The sequence below is a fragment of the Pleurodeles waltl genome, chromosome 7 (genome assembly GCF_031143425.1).
Source record: "Pleurodeles waltl isolate 20211129_DDA chromosome 7, aPleWal1.hap1.20221129, whole genome shotgun sequence".
In the NCBI taxonomy this organism is placed as follows: Eukaryota; Metazoa; Chordata; class Amphibia; order Caudata; family Salamandridae; genus Pleurodeles; species Pleurodeles waltl.
Genome location: NC_090446.1, coordinates 575,288,904 through 575,316,302, shown reverse-complemented (window position 1 = coordinate 575,316,302; position 27,399 = coordinate 575,288,904). Strand labels below are relative to the sequence as shown.

At 43.8% G+C, this 27,399-nt stretch overlaps 1 protein-coding gene across 1 annotated transcript in view; it reads left to right on the top strand.

Annotated features, from left to right (window-relative positions):
* TBC1D10B (TBC1 domain family member 10B) overlaps positions 1-27,399 on the top strand; it is a 255,385-nt gene that overhangs the window by 211,094 nt on the left and 16,892 nt on the right. The window contains exon 7 of the mRNA XM_069244376.1: positions 23,283-23,472. Coding sequence (XP_069100477.1) covers positions 23,283-23,472 — 190 coding nt within the window. The remainder of the gene's footprint in view (positions 1-23,282; positions 23,473-27,399) is intronic.

The following is a 27,399-nucleotide window of genomic DNA, read 5'->3' as shown; positions in this document are numbered from 1 at the left end:
GATTCTTACCTTCCTTATGTGTGCCTCCTTTGAGCCCTTGCATAAATGTCCTCTCCGGCTGCTCACTATTAAAACAGCCTTTTTGGTGGCAATTACATCTGCCAGGAGAGTGAGTGAGCTGCAGGCTTTATCTTCAAAGCCACCTTATCTCATGATATATCCTGAAAAGGTAGTGTTAAGAACTTGTGCCACTTTCCTCCCCAAGGTGGTGACCACTTTCCATCTGGGTCAAAATATCACCCTGCCCACCTTCTTTGCACCACTGCATCCCCCTAAGGAAGAGGAGCGTCTCCATCGGCTGGACCCAAAAAGAGCGTTATTGTTCTACCTTGACCGCACTAAAGAGTTCCAGGTGGACAACCAACTCTTTGGGGTACGTTGGTGCAAAGAAGGGTCGCGCGGTGCAGAAACGATCCATTTCGCGCTGGGTCGTTCTCTGTATAAAGATCTGCTACGCTTTGGCAAAGGAGCAGCCTCCCGAGGGCTTGAGAGCTCATTCTACTAGGGGGAAAGCTGCTACCACTGCGTTAGCATGTGGCGTACTGGTGGTGGACATCTGTCAGGCTGCAATGTCTGCTTCTTTGCACATGTTTGCAAAACACTGCTGCCTGGATAGCCAGGTCAGAAGAGAGGGGCATTTTGCCCGGTCTGTTTTGCAGGACTTCCTAGTGTAAAAATCTCCTTCAGACCCACCGCCAGGGGTTATAGCTTGGGTATCTATTCTAAGGTAAGGAAGCTGCAGCTAGAAGTCTCTATCAGATGAACAAGTTACTTACCTTCGGTAACGAGGTATCTGGTAGAGACTCTATCTAGCTGTAGATTCCTTACACCCACCCAAGCCTCCCGCTCTACGGATATTTTTATATATATATATATATATATATATATATATATATATATGTATGTATGTATGTGTATATATACATATGTATATATATACATATGTATATATATCATTTGGCATTTTTGCCTTTCTTAAAGGCATGAAAGAATTTTTTGTTCAGACAGTCAAAGAGGTAAAATCCATAATTGTTGGTTCTTCCATGACTGCGCTTCTGGTTGGAAGTTGTGGAAAAGAACTGATGTACGTGCGCCGAGACGGCGTCTATATAGACAACCGTGACATCATAAACGGCTCCAACGACGCTGACGACGCACGCAGAGCTGGTCGACACACATGGATCCGAACGACGACGCTCGACAGCGCACGCGCATGGTACTGCTCAGAAAAAAACTCCGGATTCGAAGCTGACGACAGGGAATTCTAAGGTAAGGAATCTGAAGCTAGATAGAGTCTCTACCAGATACCTCGTTACCGAAGGTAAGTAACTTGTTCTACAGGTTCATAATGCTTTCTGTCACAGACTGTGACCTTGTAGCACTAAACATGCACAAGTCACTATTCTGCACCAACCAGGATGCTGGTCTCTTGCTCTCTGGTACAGTGCATTAACTAATAGAGGTTTAATAATGTGCAGTGGTACATTTCCCACTGGCTAACATAAGTTAGCTGTGCGTTATTTTTATATGTAGTTACATGAAGATGAAAGATCAAAAAAAGTTACAGAACATTGTTTTTTAGCCATGCCTTTGACCACGCTCCCACACCCAGCCCCCACTGCGCACCGCATCATAGTCCCCATACTTTTTTTTAATGCACTTTTGACCACTGGTGCTCAGTGAAGGCTGGCTACTGCACTTGTTCACCCCCACTCATTTCTTCATTACCTCCCCCACCACTTGTGGAAACTAAAAAACAAAATGTATACTTTTTTGGAGGGTCTGCAACTACTATTTGCTTTTGGGCTGCTTCACTTTCTTTAAGAAAAAAAAAACTTTTGCACAGCTAAACATATGTTTTTCATTTACCGATCCAAGTGGCATCTGCCATCTTGGATTTGTAAATACGGAAAGAAAAAGGTCCACTCAGTAGGCACAAACATGCATGCACCTACTGAATGATGCAGTATACACACTATGCTTGCATCACATCATAGTGCACTTTTTTCCTTTTGCAAAACGACTTGCTTTTTACCAGTTCCGTATAGTTTCACCAAAAAGCATTAGCAAAGCAAAAAGGTGCCAAAGGCGAGACCTGTTGGCTTTGCCTAGGCTTTTTTCTTTCAGTACCTCATCGAAGTATGTGTATTTTCTTGCACCCTCTCTTGTGTACTGTTCAGGTCTCAAATCCTGCGCCCCAGCATTTGAGGAATATTGGTCTACTTAGCATGACTGTAAAGGAGATGTCTCTTCTCATGGAGGCCCACTCACCCGTTCCCTGATAGCAGTAGCAAAAAACGAAATGATTGTGCATTTATTGCAAATTGGAGCCCTGTTGAAACTAAATTAGGCCTTATAAATCTTTTGCTTTAACTTATCACACTCAGTATTTTACTTTAAATTCTGGCACATCCTTATTCTTTTTAATTTCTGTTCAGTTTCCAGATTGAAACGTATTTGCAAAAAAAACATTCCATTTATGAAGATTGAAATAATGATTGAAATGCACAGTTTCTAGATACCCTTCTTTAGGACAGTGCTTTAGTTGACACTTGTGTTACAAAGCAAGACCCATTGGCTTTGCTAATGCTTGCTTTTTTGGTGGCTGTTAACTTTTTTCACTTTTGAGGGATGCAAAACTTTGTGGTATGCTTAGATTGTTCGTCCTTTCTTATTGGTTTTTTTTTTTTTTTTAATACTACCTGGCCCTCTGTTCAAGATTATCTGGTTGCAATGTTTATTTAGATTGTTTTCTTTTGTAACCTAGTTATTAAGGGGTTACTCTTCGCCTTTCTCTTATTTAAAAACACTTTGTGGCTGGAACCATGTGCAAGGTGAAAGAATGGGAGGCATTGAGATTACGGTGAATGAAAGGCGTATTCCAAAACGATATCCTTCAGTCACTACTTCTGGGATCTGGAGATTAGTTACAAGGAAGGCTTCCTGTTTCCATGTTGATAATTGTGTATACATAAATACATATGGAAATATATTTGTTTTCTTGTTGGTATTTATACATAGCTCACGGGGAAGGCCTTTTTAACTTGTTTTCAGTACCGACTCAGTCAGTCCTAGGACAGACCGATGGAAATGTCCTTTTCCTACCCCTCCCTCTGCATCTTTTATAGGTGAAGCTTTCGTGGTGGCGTGGGCTAAGAGGCGCAAGAGCAAAGAAACATTCAGAAGAAGTGTGAAGAGCTCTGTTGGAGTTCTGCACTTGTTTTTCTGAGCTCCAGTGGTCGAAGTGGGTGGGGTTCATTGGCAACAACATTCCCAAACTTATTTCATTTTACTAAAACAGTTCTCATACTTTTTGCTAAACAAAACGGCTGAAAAGGAACAATTGGGTTGGGGCGCGGGGTTCTTCTGTACTGTGAAGCGAAAAAAGGGACAGACATCTAAAAAGAATCATGGCTTCTCTTTAGGGTGTCTACTACCAGGAAGAAGTCTAAATGTGTGCAGTTGGTTAATCAGCAAACGTAAATGCTGCTTGGGAGTCGGTGTAGGCTTTAATTGATAGAAGCATTTATAGCTTTGTGCTGCTAGCAATATATTATTTTAAAGAGTTACTGTAAGGTGGTACTAGTTCTGGAATGTCGTTTCAAGGGAAACCTACAAAATTGTTTTGCACCCGTTACTGCCAGATTGTTTGCAACCAAAAATCTAACTTTTGAAAGCAGTCAGCACTTGAATACTTCATATTTTTGCACATTTCATGGCAGCCTGTCTTGTAGTTTGTAAAATAAATTGCTAGATCTCACCTACCAGTTGCGAAAGACATATTGTTGGGTATATATTAGAGCCCGGCCACTGTTTCCAATTAGGTTATTACTCTCATGTACTCGCCTCTTATCTATGGCTTGCCTTTGTTCTCTTGCTCCTGTTTCTCTCTCCCCTGGAGTATATACCCTCTTTGGCATTCTTTTAGTCATCTGACTTCTAGCCTCCCATTAACCATATTTAGGGAACTACTTTTAACTTTAACCACTCTATGAAGAGTGCATGTTCTTTCTTGTTCTCTCCTGAATGTGCTGCTCTCCACCCTCAAATTGCCCTCCCACATGTGTACACCCTTTCCCACTTGCTCTTGCCTCCTATGCTGTTTTTCCAGTCCCATGCCCTCACATGCCCACTCCAATTGATCAGTGTCCCCCCCCCCTCCAAAAATTCCAATCGGTTCCAACCACTCACTCCACCCAACCATACTTTCTTTGCTCCCCTACCGTTCTTTATACTCAATTTTATTTTCCTAGACTAATTTGGAGCGCCTGGCAGTTTTCAATTGCAGCTGGGCCTTTCCGCTTTCGTAAATGTGCCATCTTGGATAAGTAGTAAAAACAAACAAAATGCTGCCTGTCACTGGCGGCTCTCAACATTCTTTACCGTGCATCGCCAAGGCTGGAAATACAGAGCCTGTCTTTCTAGAGCACAGTCATTTGGACTGCGGTGAGGCGACGCCAAATAACAATGACCTACTTGATTACTGAAATTTCTCAATACATGAAAAACTAAAGAAACAGCTCAGGGTGCCGATGTGAATGAACACTTGAATGAGAATGGTGCCAGAACTTGCATTTTCACTCATTCTTCCCCTATACGTACTTCTCATTGAGTTAGGCCCCCGCTCTGGTGACCTGTCTGTAACCTACTTGTCCCTTACGCTTTGTGTAGATGCTCTGTGAGCAATGAAATCTTGTACGGCTCTGCCCTGCAGAAATTGTAAGAAATGTGCAGTAAAGCACTTATGCCTTCTGTGAGAGAAGGAAGCTTGCTTTGCTACTGCCACGCTGTCCCTGTTCTGAATCAGTGAAGCTTAAACTGCTGCTTCTGTCCGATTTGTACCTGTCCAGAAATGGGAAGCAGGAAAAGCTTGTGCCGATACTACGTTTCAAACAAACATTTTTTGAAGTGGAGTAGGCAACTTTGTAAAATTTTAAAACACTACTGATACATTTTTCCCATGTCATGTACACCTATCCAGCCAGTTATAGCCAACGACAGTTCGCAAGCTGGGGTTTTGAGTCAGTAACGAAAGGTTAATAGCAAAGTTACAAACTCCACAATACAGCAAGTTACTGTCTGGAAAAAAATAATTGGCAGCCAACGCGTCTAATTGTGAAATGGAAAATAAAATGTAGCTGCTGGCTTTCTGTTTGTGTTACGAGTTAAATAGCCCAGTGGGTGGGGTGGCATAGAATACGAACATCTGCTGCCAATGGGCTAAAACACTCCCTGGATAGCTAGCTTGCTGAGGGTAGCTTATGTAACAAAAGAGTGATTTGCAGCCGTTAACTGTGCCCCGAGAGGGAGAAAGAAAATATAATGTCTCGTCGCCCCTCTTCTCCAGGCCATCCTAGGGGTTTGTATGATGCTTTTAGCCACACCACTGTTATGCGCATGTGTTAAACAAGTGCAGCACATACTGCAGGTTCTGCCCCATGAGGGACTGCGAGTGTTGTCTGCGTCATTAAGTAGGTGCGCGCATGAATGGTGACGCATTAATTAATACGGTTGCATGCCGTCATCATGGGTATGCACTCATCATTTTCTTTACTTTTCTCTTTCTGCTTGCGCTGCATAGCATCCTTAAAGACCATTTTGCTTAAATTTTTTTTTAAAAAAACTGGCAAGCCCTGTGGGTCGGAAAAGGAGATATTTACTGACTTTGCAATGCTTGTTAATATGGCACCTGACAGCTGGGCAATTGGTGCTGCAGAAGACGTTTTAGACATGTCAGTCTCCTGCTGCACTACCTAAAGCTTCATTGACATCGGAGACGGAGTTTTCATCTGCAAAGGTTAGAGAGTTGTGGGACTTTGTGCTTTCCTGCAATGCAAGGGGTGCGATCCTATTTTGACCGAATTCTCTTCCGTTCCGCTTCACAACGGTAGATGCCATCAGCGGCCCTCTTTCATAGGCAGTAACATATCTGTCTGTACCTGGCTCTACCCTCTTTGTCTTCTTCACTGTCAGGTTGGTGACTTGAAAGCGGGAAGCACCATCATGTGAGGAGCGCTTCTAGTGGATTTCTATACAGATATCAGTTTCTCCCAAGTTCCACTAGGTGGCGGTAAAAGATTGGACATTGCAATAAACGATCATGATTTAGTCAGGGAAACAGAAGACAGTCATATTTTTAAATTCGGCTCTACGGTCTAATGACAAAAGCAAACAAGCAGTTGCAATGCAATTGGTCCTGCATTTGTGAAAGTTGAAGCTCTTGGCTTTGAAAATGGCTTTTTTTAATTTATTTTTTTACTTTTGTTTTTGTACGTAGTGGAGTGATGATATTTACATAGCGTTATTGCCGTTCATATGACCTTGCGGCGCTGGAGAACCAGAAAATGGGAAATAGGTTATGAGGGAGGGGAGACAAGAATAATATGGTGGCAGAAAAAAATACCTAACAGTAGAGAATGCAAGATTAAGTAACTGGTGAATGCAGAGAATACATATTCTGACTGAGGAAGGCAGCAGACACGTCAAGTTTAATAATGAGGTAGCTCCTTAAAAGTTCACAGACCCCCATCAGTAACTCAAATAACCAGAAGAACCCAGGCCTAACATGAACATGCATCAGAGAGGGAGGAAATGAGCAACAGTCGCGTTTCACTTGTGGAGCAGTGCACTGGACACTAAATCAGACGCAATGCACTGCTGTCCAGACAGCATTCATGAGTAGCACTGCAGCTTGTCATAAGCAGCAGTGTGCAGTCACAGTGCCTCAAGGGGCAAGTGTGACATCTGAGCTAATACCAGGGCTGCTTTGGCGTTATGCTTCGTTGCCGAATCTGGATTTGCAATGAAAAGCGCTGCGTATACTGCATAAATCACTGAAACTGATGCCCTATAGTGTCTGTCAAATTGCATTTAATTCTGCATCGCTTCAGTCGGTCTGTACAGGGGCTCTGCAGCTCAGGGGCAACACTGGAGTCACTGGAGCAGACAGTGCAATGCCTCACAGCTTGCAGACATGGGACGGGGTATGCAGACAAAGCTTCACTGCACTGGCCGTCACAAACACAGATACTGAGTACAGGGACAAAGCAGATGCCCCCACCGAGGCGACGCCCATTGCAAATGCATCAGAACAGACTGGGGTGCAGAGAACGGGGGGAGGGGGCGTGGTAAGGGAGGCTGTTCACGTGTTTTGGGTGGTTAAGGGCACAGTAAATAGGCAGGTACCGAGTACCTGTACTTTAATGTAAAGGGGAAAGTGCTAGCTCTTCTCAATGGAATGCATTCCTTTTTAACAGTGGAGTACCCACAGTTTTTAATGTCAAAGGGTACACTAGGATAGTGGGAACCTGCATTCTAACAGCTCCATTTCAAAGCCCTTGTGGGTCCTGAGGCGGGGTACAATGGTGGAAAAAGAGTTCAATGTACCACACACGTGAACTGAGTTTCACTTTGCGGGGAGGCATATCTGAGGTTCGTGGGGAGGAAGAAAATGAAGCAGGATGTGCTTCGACACATTTCAGATGGGAGGATGGATGTTGAATGCAGGTCAACATATGCAATTTGAAACTAGCTTTGGCATAGCCAGTAGGTCTTGCCTTTGGGACATTATAAGTGTTTGACCATGGAGCACATTATCCTTGTGTGCTGAAAAGGGAAGCACTTAGAAGCAGATTAAATGGAGGCATGAAGCGCTATACAACATACTGCCTTGCGCTCTTTTTACGAGTGCCATGTCCTTCAACTGTGTGTGCAACATTCTTGCCAGTAGCGCAAGGCTCATGACATCTGCATTCTAGAGAGCGCATTTGCCTCCCCGTCTGCCCTGGGAAGTCCCCGACAGCTGGTACTACAGACACTGGTGACATCAGTCGTCCAGCGTGCCACCACCTTGCCACTAAGTAATCCACTGAGCAAAGACAGGCCAAGTGCCCCCGCTGTGCCACACACCACCAGCGCCTTGTAATTTTACACATGCTAAGCAAGTTTTAAAAAAAATATTTCCGTACAGTGCCCTCTCCGAGCGACCTGCGGACAAATCACTTGTGATATTGTGAAGTGTTTGCCGTGGCATCGGTGGTGACAGTGTGCCTTTGTGGGGCATCAGGTGTCTGGGGGAGGGGCGCAGATAAGACTCATTGCTAATAATAGCAGAACACCAGCAGGAAACTAAGTAAACAATCCAAGGCAAAAGAAACACGCGCCCTCGCTCCGCCAAGCACCATCAACGCTTTGTAATTTACATGCGCCAAGTAAGTTTAAAAAAAAAAAACACATCTGCGCAATACCCTTGCAGATTGCCCCGCAGACAAATGACTTGTGATATTGTAAAGCGCTTGCTGTGGCATCGGTGGTGGCAAGGTGCCTTTGTGGGGATTGGGGGAAGCAAAGCAGCGAGACAAAAGAAAAAAGTAGTGTCCACACACAAAAATATAAAGCCAATCTTTCAATAATCCATGTAACAGGGTCCGTCTGCAAGGCGAGACAAACACAAAGCATTTACCAATGACATCAAGGGAATTTGGAAAGGCAGGGACAGGAAGGAATTAAAGTGATGGGCGTAAGCTGGGCGTGGTTAAAGGCCATAGAATAGACTACAACATGACGATCAGAGCAGCGTGTGAGCGCACCTATGCTGAACCTAAAAAGGCATGATATTACCAAGAATGCCTCGTCCCTGAAAGGCTATTGAGGCTGAGTCCTCTGTTTGTTCCACTTGGGGTAGGTGGACTTTGTGTGGCAGAACCTTAAACTGCTTTTCCAGATTGTAGAGATAGTGACACGAGAACACCTACAATTCCATTGGCGAATACTGAGAGTATTTTCTACAGATGGGCACAACTAGCCCTGAATTATCCCAGGTGTAGAAGGAGGAGAGAAGAAAGCTAAAAGGATAATCACTGGAGGCGGGGCAAACCCTTAAAACTGTGGGGCAGAGATATCCTTAGAGCCAATACAAGAGAACAGTGTTCAATTGTGTTTTTTAAAAAACATAATGGTCAAACCCACTGTAATGTTACAACAAACATGTTTTAGTAGCTTTAACAGTGTTTATAGGCAGAGATTTAAAAAGGGAAATTAATTAACCACTAAAAAGCAGCTTCTACACGTGTAGTTACAAAGCACTTTAGCACCATTTTCACAAGTGTTTTTCAAGACAACAGTCCTTTTTGCCAAGTCTCTGAAAATCTCTTGTGTGAAATGACAGCGAGCTCATTAAATATTTTTAATTCCAGATTCAGTGAGATGCTTCATTCTGACTATTGAACAAAGTACATTTTAACTCTGCTCATCGGGATGTGAGAGGATATGCTTGTTGGAGGCCGCGAACATGTACACGTGTCAGGATATTGAGCGTAGTGGGTTAACACACCTGATTTGTGAGTGGCAAGTCATTGATTTGATGCCTGTTGCATCTTCCAGACCTACTGAGATTGAATACATGTGGGTCATCTGTTGAATGTATTGCAGCCAATTAATTACTCTGCCAGGAAAGTGCACTGTCCGAAATCATAACAAATAATTGTTCTTAGCACCTCACATTCAGCAGTTCTCATATGAAATACCTGAACTGCATTAATTTAGGAAGCCACCAGGCGTAAACAGCTTGCAAAAAGTAATTGCCTTGAAATAACTGCAAAGAATTATGTTCCAGCATGCAAATAATATTAATATTCATTCAAGCTCCAGAACATATAGAATGTGTGGCTGATAGACAATGTCCTGAAAAGAGATTACCCCAAAGGAAACAAAATTCATGCTCCTCAATAGCAAATGCTATATTAAAAGCCATTCTTTCAATTCTTTTCTGAAGCCCTCAGTACACGTAGTGTGGAATACACTAAAATATCAATGTTGTTTTCAAATCCTACAGAAGCATTATGCATTGTGAAATGCAACAATTGTTAAACATTTCTCGACAATTTATTTGAGGAGAATGACCAGATTCTCTTTAATGGTTGTTCCTAACTGTCTATAGTAATTATAACAATTAACATGGTTTGGGTAGAGACATTGAATCACTTAAATAGCACAATAGAGACATCAGGCAGACAACATTGTTACCAATTTTTCGGTGTAGTACTGGAACAAGTAGTACACATATTAGTGTTTCTGTTGTGCAGTGCTTTTGCATTGGTAACCCCTTATGCACAATATCAGAGTTCTGCTGCTTTGGACTGATCCATTTAGTATGACATTAAAATGAGGCTTCTCAAGCATTTTGCTACTAAAACTATAGAGATCGCAGGAGTGAAGAGCCAAAAGGAAGGAATCGCTTAAACTTGGAAGCAAACCCACAAGCAGCATGGACCTGTTCCATAATAGGGTCTGTGGGGAAATTAGAGTGCCTTATAATGGACCACTCTTGAAACTGGTTACCAGTGCAGCTTATGATGAGCCTTTGACAATCTATCACGTTTCCTGACATTCATGATAAGTCACGCTGCCATATTTTGTATCCCTTGAAACTTGTAGAAAACTGACTCAGGAGGACCTGTGTAGCAGGCATGGGCATAGTTCAATTTAGGAATTACAGAAACATTTACAGCATCGCAAAAAATGCATTTTGGTATGTAACAAGTCCAATTTGCGATTCAGTAACTTGTTACTGAATCGCAAATTGGATTTGTGACTATGTACCGATTCGGTATTAGGAAGGGGCGTGTCAAGGGCGTCCCTTCCTAATACCGAATCGCAGAGCTATGTATGATTGCTTTGTGACCGTGAATGCGGTCGCATAACAATCGTAGTTACCACCAATTTCAGATTGGTGGTAACCTATTCGCAAAGTGGAAGGGGTCCCCATGGATGCAAAAACGTTTTTTAATAGCAGACAGTGGTCCCACGGACCACTGCCTACTCTTAGAAACTGAAAGACAACTTTTCATTTTTAAACGCATTCCGTTTGCCCTTAAGGAAAACAGGCTGCATTTAAAAAAAAAAAAAAAAAGATTACTTTATTGAAAAGCAATCACGGACATGGTGGTCTGCTGAGCCCAGCAGGCCACCATCCCTTTGATTGCAGCCATTCGCAAAGGTTTTCAAATTGCGACCTACCTCATTAATATTAATGAGGTAGGTCCATTTGCGAGCCCTTGCAAATCGCACTATGAAACTCCTGGAGTTTCATACATTCCAGTAGCGGTTACTTAATTGCGATTTGCAAAAAAATCACAATTAGTTAATCACTATTGTAAAGAATGATACACCTGGCCCTAAGTTTGAAGTGGCATAGAATGAAAAGGTTTTTCTCAAGCTCCTCATTTGGCAGTAACAGGATGACACCACTTCAACAGTGGGATGAGGCAGGTGTAAATGCCATGATTGTACGCTTGCCTGGCATCTTTTAATACAGCTGTAAGAACAGCCACAGTCCCTAAACAGAGCCTTAAGCTCATCTTGGTGGTGTCTAGTAACTGGCTCTTGACGATGTTTTGAAAGCCGTTGAGCCTGAGCTCATCACCAGTTTTATTCACTGCCTGCAAAAGGTGACCCTGTAGTTAAGCTTCTTCCCTGTGATCAAGTTTGACTTCTTTAAAAGGGGTTTGATGACCCTTTTCTTCCAATCAACATGGACAGTCAAAGATTAAACTTGTTAAGGATGATGCTAAAAGCAGTTGTAACAGTTTTAGAGTCCTAACTGGACATACTTTATCAGGAGGTCCCACGTTTAGAGAGGTAAGCAAAGCAGAAATCCGCTGCTCTCCCTCTAGCATTGGGAGAGCTATTAGGAGTGGCAAAAAGAGTGAAGGCTTGAAATCCTGCAGTATGACACATTGAAACTGGAAGCTAGGCGGTAGAATTCCAAATGGCCTTGATCTCTTGATCTTCTCATAGAAAAAAAGGTCAAATTGTCACAATCAGCTTGTGAGGGGAAGTAGTCATTTTGAGACAGGGCAGCTTGTTGAGACTGGAGACTACATGGAAAAGATCCACTGATGGGTTTGAGCCCTGAAAAATAAAATTTGAAACTAAAGAAGTCTTAGTAGCAGTAACAGTCGATCTGTGTTTATTGAGTTGTTCACATTTATGTGGTTCTTTCAAAGTCTGATATATGTTTCTACATACAAATTGATCTTTTGCTAATTAGGATATTTTTCTAACATACAAAAGTGACCGGTTTACATACAGAGGTGGAAAGGTTGCAGCCATGTATCTCTTCCAGGAAATCCCCATCAATAGTTATAAGCACTGAATATTCCCACCCATGTGCGGGGACCCTGGAGCATATATAAAACACACATGTATATACATTATTTGTATATGTAAACATAAAATTATACATAGAATTGTAGTCCATATATGCTCATATATAAATGTGTCCACACATTCATGCAGTCTGTTGAAAAAGGCTAACAAATGCTGTATTTTTGTAACATTTTTCTTTAATAATCATTCAAATCAAACTCAAGCATCTCTGTAAAGCAGGAAAGAGAGGCATAAAATTGTAAAGCATCATTGAAGAGAAAACTGTAATGAAATGTAAAGGCATTGCTAGCCAATAGACTGCATCCAAAATAACATAGCAGAACAAAAACTGGCACTGTGCCTTAAAGGCTTCCAGGACCTCTAATATCCCATCAGGCCCCAGAGGATAGAGTGAGGTGACAGTTGAATGACAGTTAGGTCAATTCTTTTTTACAGTGACATGAAGAACAGAACACCACTAAGTATTAACTGCTGAATGAGAACATCGACTGGGGAGGTGGGCGGGTTGCTTATGACTTTGAGGATTCCCCTAGAAGAGAACTAGGATTACAGGTGAGTAACTTATCCTCATCTTCCAGGGGATCCTCATCAATAGTCATAAGCACTGAATAGAGTAGCAAACCCACCCCACACCTCTGCGGACAAAGCAAGAGTAAGCAAAAAGCAATTGCCCTGTTTATTTAAAATGATTACATAAGGAGGCATGTCCTACTTGGATGCCTGTCTTAGTATCTGAATCTAGACAGCAATGTCTTCTTAAAGTATGTACCGATCTCCGTGTCGCCGCTTTGCGGATTTTGCCGATGGGAAATTTTTTCAAAAGGGCTGTTGTTGCTGCCTTGCCCCTTGTAGAGTGGACTTTGGGCCTGGCAGTCAAATGTTTGTTAGCTAACTGTTAGGCAAATACAATACAGGAAACTATCCATCTGGAAATGGTTTTAGAGGCAGCGATACCTGTTTTCATAAGACCATAGTTCACAAACAAATAATAACAGATGATATCTTTAGTATCAGATCAGACAGTATCTGATACTAAAGTTATCAGATACTGTCTGAGTGTTATCTAAATAAAATTTTAGTACTCTTTTCAGATCTAAAGAATGCAAAGCACTTTCCGCTGGTGTAGATGGCTTAGGAAAGAATGTTGGAAGTGAGATTGTCTGATTAATGTGGAAGTCAAATACCATCTTGGGCACGAAACCAGGGTGGGTCCTCATTACTCCTCTGTTTAGGACAGAGAGCCTGAATACTGCTAACTCTGCTTTCTGAAGTGATAGCAACAAGAACATCTGTCTTCCATGTAAGATGTTGCAGAGAAGCTTTATGTATCGATTCACAAGAGGGACCCGTGAGCTAGGATAGAACGACATTCAGTTCCCAAGAAGGAGAAGGTGAATTAACAGGAGGGAAAACTTTTCTTAAGCCCCCTAGAAAATCTTTAACAACAGACATTCGAAAGAATAATGTCTGAGGGTGATTTTCGATAAGCCGTAATAGCTGCAAGATGTACCTTAATCGACAAGAACTACAAACCTGATTTTGCTAGGAGAAGGGAGGTAGGGTAGAATGAGACCCTCCTGACCCAGAATTAGAGGAGTCATTCTGGATAGACTGTATATAAAACAATTCCCACTTGAATGAATAGGAACCCTGTGTTGAAGGTCTTTTCGACTCCTTGACAATGTCCATGGACTCCTGCGAAAGACCTAGATTGCCATGTTGCAGAAATTCAGGAGCCATGCCGTCAAGCTCAACAAGGGAAGGTTGGGGTAGAGTATCTTCCCCTCAAGCTTGTGAAGGCAATCCGGTCTGCACAGCAGTCTCTCTGTGTTTTTGTGGTAGTGGAGGAGGTCCGTGTACCATTATAGGCGGGGCCATTCTGGGGCTATTAGCCTGGTCCTGGCTCTGGAGCTTGTTGACTTTGGGAATCAGAGGAGTAGGTGGAAAAGCGTACGAAATGTCCCTGGCTAGTTTTTCATTAGGGCACTCCTCTTTGACCTGGATGCAAAGTCTCAGCATTTTTTGCTGTTTTTGTTGACAAACAGGTCTATTTGAGAATACCCCCATTCTTGGAAGTTGTCTTGCACAACATCGTTGTGGAGAACCCAGTTGTGCAAGTCAGTGAGAAAGTCTGCTCATGTGCTGTGGACTCCCAGAAGGTGAATCGCTATGATCGACACCTTTCTCGCTGTCAGTAAGTTTCAGATGGTCTGTGCTTATCGAGCTACGGGCCGAGATCGAGTGCCACCCTGCTTGTTCAGATAGGACATTATGGTTGTGTTGTCTGTTTGGACCAGGAGAGACCTGTCCTGTATTGATGGGTAAAAAGACTTGAGGACTAGAAGTACTGAACGCAGCATCAGCAAGTTGATGTGGTATTGCTGTTCTTTGCCCGCCACAAGCCCTGAGTTTGGATGGAGCCCATATGAGCTCCCCAGCCCTAAATAGATGCATCCGTTACTGTCTGAGTAGGAATGTCCTGATGGAACGAGGCTCCTGTTAACAAATGCTGTTGGTGAGTCCGCCACCACAGTGAGTTTCTTGCTGCTGGTGACAGTTAGACTGTTGTCCAATTTGTCTGCAGATTGGCTCAGTTGATCCTCCATATTCTCTTGTAGTGGTCTCATATGTAATCTGGCATCTGGAGCAATGAAAATGTAGGATGCCATGGACCCCAGGAGTGAAGCTATTTGTCTGGCAGTCAGGGTGTGAAGAATCTTGTGACACTTCTGCGCTTTTGCTAATAGTGTCTCCTCTGAAGGATACACTTCTGCGAGATTTGTATTTGTTGTTGCCCCTAAGTAATGTAGCCTTTGGGTTGGAGTCTCTGGATTTTTCTAGATTGGCTTGAAGACCGAGCTATTGGAGGGTTTGCAAATAGGTTTGATAGTGTTGCATTGTCCGAGTTGGAAATAAGCTTTTCACAAGCCAATCGTCGAGATACGGGTAAATGAAAATCTTTTTCCTCCGCAGGTGTGCTGCCATTACTGGCATGCACTTGGAGAACATACAAGGAGCTTACTTCAGACCAAAGGCTAATACTCTGTACTAGTAGTGCCTGGATCCGACTGTGAATAGATGGGTTTGAAGTCTTTCTTTGGACCGTTTTTCTTCACAAGAAAGTAACAGGTGTACACCCCTTGTCCCTTTTGGGAAGGTGGGGCGTCTTCAATAGCTCTTTTTTAAAGTAAAGTGGGAACTTTATTTTTTAGGAGTAGCTGAGTCCCGCCGTCAGGTTACTGTTCCGCGGTCAAAAGACCGCGGCGGTAATTCTGACATTCCCGCTGGGCTGGCAGGCGGCCGCCTTCAGGCCGCCCGCCAGCCCAGCAGGAAAGAGGCTTCCACGATGAAGCCGGCTCGGAATCGAGCCGGCGGAGTGGAAGCTGTGCGACGGGTGCAGTTGCACCCGTCGCGTATTTCACTGTCTGCGCAGCAGACAGTGAAATACATTTAGGGGCCCTCTTACGGGGGCCCCTGCAGCCGCCTTGGAGGATTCCAACGGGCAGCGGAAAACCGGCGGGAGACCGCCGGTTTTCCTGCACTGACCGCGGCCAAAGCGCCGCGGTCAGAATGCCCTGCGGGGCACCGCCGGGCTGTCGGCGGTGCTCCCGCCAACCGCGAGCCTGGCGGTCACAGACCGCCAGGCTCGTAATGAGGGCCTATGTGTTTTTGATGGTGGTAGCAATGGCGGATGAGATTAGAAGCATAGCGAATATATTCATTTTCTACAATATTGAGAAGCCATATGTCTTTGGTTATAGAGCACCACTCGTGCAGATGATTGCTGGTACTTTTCCCTACCAGAGTGGATGAAAAAATTGGGGGAAGCAACATCTCATTGTTTTCCTGTCATTTTGGACGTAGCTGCAGTTTGTCTGCTAGTTCCTCGTACCCTTGTTGGTGTACAGGATTGGTATTGGGGGTATACCTTGTCATTGTTGCCTTGGGTTCCAGTGAGGGGTTTGAACCCTTTGATGGTAGGTGCCCCGGTCGTAAAGTCTGAACCTTGTGCGGAAGTCTTTACATTTATCAAGACCTACTGCCTTAAGCGTATCCAATTCTGTCTTCATTTTGGCTATCTTATCATCTATGTCAGACCCAAATAAAGAATTGCCTGTGAACGGGAGGTTCATTATTTGCTGTTGTGCCTCAGGTTTGAAAGCAGTTAGGCGAACCCAAGATGAACGTCTGGCACATATTCCATAGGCATAACCATGAGCCGCTAAGTCTGTGCTGTCCGCCCTAATTATTTGATTAGCTGCTAGGCCTCCTTCTTGTAGGATTTCTTGAAAGTTTTGCCTATGCTCCCTGGGTAGTTTTTCAGCAAATCTGGATAGGGAATCCCAGAGAAACCCGTTGTATGTCCCCAAAAGTGCCGATGCGCTAGATACCTTCATAAAGGAGGCTGATGTGCCACATATTTTTCTCCCCAGAGAGTCGAGGTGTTTACTTTCTTTATCTGTGGGTACAGATGATGAAGAAGCAACAGAATGTGTCTTCCTGGCGGCAGCGAAGATGACTGAGTCTTTTGGGGAACCGGCTCTAAGAAATAAAGGATCCTGGTCTGGGGCCTTATATTTCTTTAGAATTCTTGCTGGAGCCGCACGTAAAGATGCTGGAGTGAGGAAAATGTCCATTACTCACTGTAGAAGTTCTGGCTCAGGGGGAAGAGTTACCTGGAAGAGGACCGATGGTGCAGAGTCTAAAAAATGACACAATGTAGTGGGTTCTGGGATGTCAATTTTTTGTTTGTTAGCTCCTTTCACCAACACTTCATTAAAGGTGTTAATATCATCCATCAGGGATACTCTTCTCAGGTGGAGCGTCTTATCAGGGTAGGTGAATAGTCTCTTATAGAAGATGTTGTAGAAGACCAGGAAGGAGATCTGTGCTTTATATGACGTGATCTAGAGCGATGAGATCTCCTGGTAGGAGAGATTATCATGCTCTAGACCTGTGTCGTGATCTACTTCTTGTGCGTGACTGGGTAGTATTAGCAGCCCTGGGTACCCTGGAGTGAATTGGTGACCCAGGTGCTGTCCTATGCACAGCCTTTTCAGTTTGAGGAGTTAGTGACGGTGGCCTGGAGGAAAGTGCGGGGTGCGTATAGGCATATACATTTGACAATACTGTGAGTCCTGACTGTGTTGTGCCAGGCCCTGACAAAGGCTTTACAGCAATCTTGGTGACACATTAATAGGAGACAACTGTTGTGTTGTAGATGACCGTAAGGAAACTCTTGAAGATGCAGGCAAAGGTCTACTTTCTATGGTCTTGGTAGTAGGTCGAGAACCGTGTCTGGACGTCCTTTGAGTTATTGAGTCGATAGAGGCCTCGTAGATGAAGTCGTCACCTGGAGAGTGGTACTTAGACGTCATACGACTGTGTATCGACATTGACTGAGATCGTGATCGGCCATGTCTCGATTTTGAGTGATGTCTTGACGTCAGTTGAGATGCCACAGGGGAATTATGTCTCGATGTCGAACAGCACCTGGCTGCCACCGACAGAGAACCAGATTACCTTGACGCCAATGATGGGTGGTGTGTAGTTGTCAGTCTTCACCTTTGGGAGTTGCTTCAACGTTGATGGGCTGCGATGCGCCCACGACAGAGTCTTAACACAAAGGTGCTGGCTGGACGTCAAACGGTAAATAACCGTCAATAGAGACTTGTCTACTCTACGTGTCGACGATTGGCAATGTACAACTGTCATTATGTGTTTTGTCCTCTACGGAGGATCCTCTGGTGTTGAGTCTCTGGATGTTGGTTGACATTGTTGATGTGATGATGCCGGTGCTGGAACTGTTGATGTCGGTCTCAATGCCGATGGTGAGCAGATAGGTATTTCCCTACCTGCACATTGTTTTTCATGGTTTCTGCACTTCTTTCCTTAGAGACCTTTTTATGAAGAGAGGTAAATCTTATTACCTCTGAGATTGCCTTTCCCCTCCCTTGCAAGCCATGAAAACAAATATTTTCTCTATCTTTCAAAATTATTTTTTAAAGGTGCTGGCAGTGTCTGCCAGGCTCAGGATGATGAGTGTCAGGCAAACACAAGATGCAGACTGAGGGTCGACCTGTTCCTTCTTTTTGCCACAGGAAGGGCACTTGACAAAAAGGGATGGCATATTATAACAGGAAGAAAAAACATTCCTGTCAGAAAATTGTCTAACTCCACTCAAAGTAGAAAGATGTAGAGTAAAGTCTTAAAGAGCAAGTTAAAGAAGTAATTTCCTGGCAGAAAGACCAGAAAATGAGAGCTCAACGCTCCAGGATCCTTAATGAAGGAGCCGGAAAAAATAACTGACCTAACTGTCACTCAGCTGTCCCCTCACTCTTACCTCTGGGGCATTATGGGATACTGGAGGTCGTGGAAGGCACGGGCCAGTTTTTGTTCTGCTACGATATTTTGGATGCAGCCTATTGGCTAACAATGCTTTTACATTTCATTACAGTTTTCTCCTCAGTAAAGGATGCTTTTACACTTTATTCCTCTTTTCTGCTTTACAGAGATGCTTGAGTTTTATTTTGATGATTATTAAAGAAAAACAGAACAAAAAGACAGATTTTTTAGCTTTTTTCAACATATACAAATTATTTATATACATGTGTGTTTTATATATACTCTGGGGTCCCCGCACGTGGGCGGGAATATTCAGTGCTTGTTTATTGATGGGGATCCCCTGGGAGAGAACTTAGATTGCAGGTAAGTAACTTATCGTTCTCTTCACCTGACCTCCATCAGATATACTTAAACTACATCCATCCTGTTGTGCTCTTGGATTATATTTGGTGTTTTATTTAACAATGGGTGTCTTATGTTGGTACTGGAAAGGGCACTGGGGCCTTCGTGGCACCAAAGCACCGGGAACAAAGACAGAGGTGAAAACTAAGAGTTTAGGGGAACAGCAGCATCAGTATAGCTGTGGTGCTTCGGCCCTGCCAAACTATTTGTTCCCTCTTTCATCGAATTGGGGGAAGGGCAGTGTTTACACCATTGGAGCATCCACTGGCTTTGCTGTTAACCGTCTGCTGTGACAGCCCATCTGCTCAGGGCTTGCCAATTTACAGTGTTGGCTGTCCCATCCTATAAAGGGTGGGGCTACCATTACTCATTTACCCTATCCGAGGCGTGGTGGATACAGATAGGGAAAACATAGCATGGCATTCAAATGCAGGGAGAAAACTCCCTGCGCGTCAGGCCATATTTGATTTGTATTAAGTAAGCATGCTTCCGCTCTGAGTGTTTATTTTCGTAATACAAAGAAGTTTGCCCAGTGGGTGCTTTAAAAATGGTACCCGCAGAGCAAGCCTGTAGTTCTCTCAAGAGGTGCTGCTTCAACAGCTGCCCATACAGCACTGAAATCCCAGTCCAGCAGATCGAGATCTCTAAATAGGACTAATACTCTTTGTCTAAGTGGCAGAGGCCCTTGGATTGCATCCAGTGGCACATTTGTTGACTGTCCACCAGGTTCTAAATGCCTGCCTAACCATGGTCCACAAGGTTATAGTAGGTGGGGCACTTGACATATTGGGTGAGTTGTGGTTTTTGTATATCATCAGTATTGCATGATTTTATCTGTTTAGCTATCCACTAGGATGTAAACATAGTGCAAGAGGAAACACAGATCTGGTGATTGCAGGAAAATGGCCAGACTAGATGGGTCCCTTCACTCTCTCACCCACTCTCTCACCCATCCCAGGCGCCACTCGCTCCTCTATTGTTTATATTCTGTCATTTTAAAAGGTAAAAGGGCACAGGTGTAGTTCTATTAGAGGCTGTGCAGTTACAGCAGATAGAAAAATGGGCAAACTAGGCGGGATTGGTGACCCCAAATTGAGACTAACATATTGTAAGCTGTGTACCTGTATGGGTGTCATCATGATAGGAGCACAAAGACCGATTTGGAGACTAAGGTCATGGTCCCATGTTATGTACAATTCAGGAGATAATTAGTGCACCCTGCAATCACTGCTACCTTAGTGTGGGATATTTAATGGGTAGCATAATTAACCTCCTGTGAGTTTCCTAGCTCAGGATGAAGTCCGACATTTGGATTCAGTGTTTGTCAGACATATTGCTGCATGTTTTGCATTTATCTTTTATCATTTTGTCCAGATAGATTACAAAAGAAATCTTTGAGTAGTAAACTGCAGAGTGAGGTAATTGACGCACATCTCAAAATTCTGATCTGTGTGAGAACATCCATTTGCAGTTGTAGCGGTTCTGGGCACAGTGCAGTTTTGTGTCTATCCTCCTGAACTTCAAGTCCACAATATACGGGCTGTGATTCTGATGTTTCAGCCTCCATCCTGGAATTCATTGGGACTGACTCTGAGCCTGGTGGAACTCATGGTTTCCAGCATCGTGCTAGTGATGCATGAAGTTGGGATATTCAGGCTCTGTAGTCGGACCTGGAGTTCCAGTGGACTGAGCATCGGGAAGATCTCTCTGTCCTAGTCCACATCTCGGAGGGAACTGCAAAAGACCTGCAGTGGTGGTTAACAGACCGCATTTTGGTCAGTAGCAGACACCTGTCTAACCATAGATGACAGTAGTGACAGATGCGTAACTTGTGGGCTGTGGCGTCCATATGGGATAGGTGGAGATCGGAGGACTCTGGTATCTGGCAGAATCCTGGCTTCACATCAGCTACAGGTGATCTGGCTGTAATTGAGAGCCTTTGTTCCTTCATTCAAGGGAACTCTGGAGCTGGCCAGCAACACCACCACCGCGTGGTACATCAACAAACATGATGGGGTGTGGTCGTGGACCCTGTGTCAAGATGCCCTGCTTCCCTGGACATGACTGAAATGTCAGGGCATTTCCCTGATGGTTCAACACTTGGTGGGGTCTCTGAATGTCAGAGTGGACAAACTCGGCCATCGATGCCTAGTAGATCATGAGTGATGTCAAACCGGAGGTGGTGCACAGTCTCGATTGAGGAGAACCTTGGTTAGATCTGCTCGACATTGCAGAGAATGTGCAATGTCAGCAGATCTGTGCACTGGAGTTTCCAAGGGAGCTCTCGCTTGGAGATGCTTTTTGTTTCAAGTGGAGCGCAGGCCTCCTGTATGCCTTTTAGCCAATACCAATTCTGCCCAGATTTCTCAGTAAGTTCAGAAATGACCCATGCTCAAGTCATTCTTGTGGCTCCGGATTAGGGAAGGAGTTTGGTATCCTGAACTCCTGAACAGGAGCATCAGTCCTCTGATCAAGCTGCCCCTTCAGGAGTATCCTCTTTGTCAGAAGCAGGGCAGGATGCTACATCCAAGCCTATGTACTTTCTGCTTCATGCTTGGAGGTTGCACAGTGACAGTTGACAGCTTCCCCCCCCCCGAAGTCTGCATTGTTATTCTGGCAGACAGGTGTCCCTCCACCAAGACTAAATGGCTGCCTTTGGGACAAGTTTGCGACATGGTGTGCCTCCAAGAATGTTGACACTTTCTTCACCCTTATCCCTATAAGTTCTGTTGTTTATGCTTTCTCTGGCCTAGCAGGGCTCTGCTCCGGACACTGTAAAAGGTTATCTATCAGCCATTTAAGCTTTCTTGCGGTTGCTGGTCCAACCTTCTTTGTTAAAGTCATCTGTTGTGACTCATTTCCTGAAGGGACTCCAACACCTATTCCCTCCAAATCTGGTTTTGACCCATCTAATGTGTTCGTCCTTCAAGTCTCTACCCAAATGTCCACTCCGCTTACTCACCCTCAAAACATTTTTTCTGGTGACCAGAACACCAGCTAGGATGGTCAGCATACTGCAAGGACTGTCTGTGGTCCCTCCCTATACACCATTCTTTCCAGGCAAAGTGGGTCTGAGAACTCATGCCTCCTTTTTTCCAAAAGTAGCGACATCTTTTCATGTGGGTCAAAATATCGCCCTGCCTACCGTCTTTGCTGTGCCTCTCCCTTCTAAAAAAGAGGTGGGACTCTTCCACCTGGACCCAAAAAGAGTGCTGTCATTCTACTCTGTCCGTATTGGAGTTCCTGGTGGACAATAAACATTGTTGGCTGCGTTGGTTTTTTGTAGCATTTGTGACGAAAAAACTATGTATGGCAGGTTTTGTATGTTTAAAATGTGAGCCTAACTATAACATCCCTGTAACCTTTTGTTTTTCCAGTGAATTTCTGTGGTTTTTAATGTAAAGTAGTTTTCATTACTTTACGTTAATCCATAGGGTTTGACAGCTCTCACTCCCAGACCCCAGCACCAGAGCTAAGGGAGTCAGGGTGTTCAATGGTGCAGAGTGCAGTGGTGCTTTCATATATAATTTGTTTTTGTTTTACATTTCAATAATGCCGAGGTACTATCTTGATAATTTCCAGAGAGTACCGCGATGCTCTGTAAACTGTTTAAAAAAATATATAAATCATTAAAACTACTTTTTCCTAACACTACTAAGATTGCTGAACTGCCTCATGTCTTACTATACATTACAAAAAGTGTAGTAATGTAGATTTCACATTATAATACATAATAAAGACAAGTGTGATATATAAATAAAATGGCTGCCTTTTTATTTTGCAAGGGCTTAGATTGACTAGTAATATTGTGTTTCATCATCGCCACGTATTGCAGTATACCACAAAGGTACTGCGACTATAATTTGTATTTCTGCCAAATTTCAAGTAAAACCTGTTTAACCTTTTTTCTCCTTGTGTTTGGTTAGAGAGCCTATAGAAAATGCATTGGTGAAAAACGTGTTTTGGGAGACCGCCCTTTTTTCTTTGCACGCTCTTAACCACCACAAAACTTTGTATCATCAACCAGTGTAGAAACAATGTGTGTTTGTCAGACAGCTATATCCTTATGGAATATCTGCCTCCTCCTTTTCAGAAATGCCTGTCCATCGCCCTAGTAATCTTGAGTTAGAAGGCATGAGAAGCAGGAGTTAAAGTACTCGGTAGGGAGAGACTACAGCCAGGTGTAAGGCTGTCTGTAGAAGAGGGTTAGGAGTATAGTTCTCAGTACGTTGTGTAACTTGCACATCATTGAACATAAGAACTAATATTCAAAGGTGGTTATTTGGCTACAGTGAAGTGTTTGCAAGTAATGCTCAGTGCTTGTAGGAAGGAGAAAGACCTGACCCCCTCTCCTCATGTCTACGCAGGAAGCAATTCAGTTGGATGGGGAAATATTTTTTGCCCTCTTGCGCAGGGCATCGCCAATGGCATACCGGCACTTGAAGAAATACAAGATTGATCCCATACTCTACATGACGGAGTGGTTCATGTGCATCTTCTCACGCACGTTACCCTGGTCCTCAGTGCTGCGTGTCTGGGACATGTTCTTCTGTGAAGGTAAGACCAAGACTCACTTAACTAAATGTCCAACTAAACAAATGTTTATTCGCCCTGCATTCACTAATATTTATAGAAGGTACAATACCTCTGCTCTAGTGCAAGATCCTGGGTCCCCATTTATAAAATGTATATTTTCAACTCTCAGTTGTAGATTTTATAGGGTATTTGTTTTACTAGTGAGCTAAAATAGAGTAAAAAAATAAATTTCTCTGAAAATGTCACCCAAAGCAATGTAACCCTGGAGCAAAAGAAAAACAAGGAATCCCCCCCTAAAACAATATGTGCACTTAATGAAAATAGAAGCTGTTCCTTTCAGACTCTGAAGATTCCACTATGTTATCATGCCCCGAAAAGTGTCAGGCAATTTTTTTCAGTTTGTGATCCTTATCATTATCTTGCTTCATTTATAGGTATGTTTAACTAAAGCATTTTTTTTAAGGGGAGTAGGGGCTTCTACAAAAATCCTTTGGATGTTACCTTTGTTCTCTAATTTTCCTGGATGGTGTATCACCTTCCTTTTGCTTTTCACCGGAGTTCAGCATTGGGTTATCTTTCACTTGAAAGACCTCAGAGGATAGTTTCTTTTCTCCTTCGGAGCTTGCAGATTTACTGATTGATGTCTCAAAAGAGGATTATGGCCAATCTTCTTGCTGGTTCAAGTTTTCCGCTGAGGGTTCCGCCACAACAGCATCCTCAACTTTCTTCAGACTCCCCAGCTACACGTCACGATGAAAAGACTTGGCCATCCTTATGAGCGTTATCACAGGTTAAGAGATGTCACCATCTTGGTGTTCCTTCATGAGACTCAGAGACGAGGAGCAGGAACATACCTCGCTTCACAAAGGCAATGCACTCCACTTTTCTGAGTCTCTGGGATGGCAAGGTGAGCAAAAAAACTGATGGATTAAACCCAGATCTATGACTGGGGGTGAATGTTTGATTTGGTCTACATTACGTCCATCAACTGTTCTTTTTGCATTTGTCACCCCATGTGGGAAGAGTATGCCCAGGTGTTGGTCTTGTGCTCACTATGCCACCAGATTCAAGCTAGCCTGGCTGATGAAGGGTGATACCCTGAAACCGGTCTCAGGATGCTTTTTTCTGGTCCAGGGAGGACCTGGGCCTGGCACTCGGGCTGGACTGTTCCCATGGAGAACAGGGTCAAGACTGATTTGCACATGGCTGGGTCCAAACTGGAATGGCTTGGTGAGCAAAATAAAAAAATAAAAATTAAAACATATGACTGATTATACCCAGATCTATGACTGGGGGTGAATGTTTGATTTGGTCTACATTACGTCCATCAAGTGTTCTTTTTGCATTGTGGGGAACGGAGGAGGTAGGTACAGCAGTGGTCCTCTACTCCTCGGTCCGGGGCTGCTGGTTGCAGAGGTGAAGTGGACTGCCAGGCTTCCATCGCCAGGGAGCCAGAGGGGAGCTTGCAGAAGGAGGCTGTAAGCATCATTGGGAAGTCTACGGTGGACAAATTCAAGGTGGGCTTCATCTCTGGAGGGCCTGGGAACCACACCTCGGAACCATGATTCAACTCACACTTCAACTCGGGCTAGGAGGCACAGGTGCACTGGTACTCTCCGGCGTTGTGTTTTGATGGTCCTGGGTCCTCTCAGTTCTTGAGTAGCCTGCGGGTGCAGGGAAACAGCTCCTCTGCTCCAAAGGATATTCTTCCAGTGATTGGCGAAGCACTGGCAGCTCTTCTGGTTTCTTGGAGTCTTCATAGTTGCAGCACAAATCAGTTACTCCACACGGGTCGGGTTCAGCAGGAAGGCTGGCAGGGTTGGCGGCAAATCAGTTGTGTTGCTCTGGTCAGCAGTCTTCTTTGTCCACTCCTTCTTTTGTGTCCAACAAAAATCTGAGGTCATGGTATAAGGTCCCCTAAATACTTAATTTAGGGGCATTAAGGGGAGTGAGGAGTATTGTCCAATAGGCTACTTACCCCTGGGGTCACTGTGCCCTCTAGATGACCATTTCCTTTGGGGAATGGGTATCACACAGTCCCAGGATTCCTAATTACACAAGATGGTGGAATTCCTAATTTTGTGTCCACTTAAGGCTGGTCACCCTAAAGGTGTGTTCAGCCTGCAAGTGCAACACGCCTCCTGCATAGCTAATTTTCCTGCCTATCCAGGTGCCAAATGGGCCCTGGCCAGGGGGTCAGCATCTCCTCACCTCTGAAGGAATCCAGATCTGCATACCAAAGGCAGTGGGCCCTTTGGGGCTCCCTGTCGTGGAATAAAGATTTTCAGGTCATCCTGTTGGGAGGAGTTGTAACACCCAGCTTTGTTCCTGACTGGCAGAGACTACCAAGTGATATTGTAGGCATTGATACATGCTTTTGGCGTAGATTGTGTTTTTGGAAGACTTATCAAGGTCCATCACCCGTTATAGACTATACTACGGCCATCACATTACTACCACTCACCAGCAGTTGGGTCTTGACTATCCTGTGTGAATAAAATACGGGACTGTGACGCCGGATCCTGTATGTATTTCTGTACCATTTTGGGAACCATCTGCATAACGCACTTTTAGGGACATTAAGCTTTGGACTTTGAAGTTATTCTGATTTGAAGCCCTGATGACTGTTCTATACGGATAGCTTCCGGTTTGTTTACTGATTTATGATTGATATCATTTAGTTTTGTACGGAGCCTTGAAGTCCTGGGCAGGGACGAAACAGTTGTCGGCCAAACTCTTCATCTGACCAAGATCATCTATGCACTAACGTTTTTTTGTATTGTATTTATTATACTAATTTCTTGTTGTTAGGCAGAATTCCTTATTGGAATGAGATCATTAATGTATTTCTGTGGTCTACAAATTGTATGAATATGGCTGACTCCAAAATTAAGTAAAGTGTGTTTTTTGATTGAATCTTTTGACTATTTGTTCTATATACATTTGATATTTAAATTGTTTGTACTGACATATGTTCCTGGACCATATTTTTAAAAACATGTTTGATTACAGTTGAGTGCTCCGCTACTTTTTGTATATATTTGTTCCTGACTACCCAAGGACAAAGGCTCTCACCCTTAAGGGTCAGAAACTTGTCTGTTGGTGGCAGACTGGTGTGAACCAGAAAGTCAGCACACCAGTAGTTGGTAGGTTTTTCAGGGGGCACCTCTATGGTGTCCCCTCTGTGCATGTATTAATAAATTATTCACTGATATCAGTGATGGTTTATTAATACGAGATGTTTGATACCAGACAATCATTGTTTCAGTGAAGCAATCACGTAGCTAGGGAACTCGTATTGACCATTGTCAAGCACATGGACTTAAAATGTCATCCCTGGTCACTTACTATGTCTAAGAATCAACAAAGACATAGCACGGGCATATCTGCTCATGCAGATATGTATTCATCTGTAATATATTGCACCCTGCCTATGGGCTATAAGGTGTGAGGTGGGATGACTTGTAAATATTACTGGCAGTGTTAGGGGACATGGCACACAAGTGTGTGACATGTCGTTTTTTCACTTTTTGGAGCACCTTGTCACGCAGCCTGCAGTGGCAGTCTGTATGAGTTTGGTGCTGGGTCCCTTAGAGTGGCAAAAGCTATGCTGCAGCTCTTAGGGGTCCCACTTTAGTACCTATGCCCTAGGTACTGATGGTACAATATACTAGGATCTTACAGAGGTGCTAAAGGCCTGGTCACTTGGGGATCAAGTGACCAGTGGTCTTGTTTTTGGGGAAGGAACACTGGTATTGGGGACTTGGTTATCATGGACCCAGTGCACGTCAGTCAAAGTTGTACCAAAAACCAGGCAAAAGGTAGGGGGGCACTACTGCAACCAAAACCCAGTTTCCTACACTGGATTTATATCTCCTGTGATAAAAGGAATTATCTTTGAGCTCAATCTGTAGGGAGCACTTGACAGGTTTCAGGAAGATATCTGCT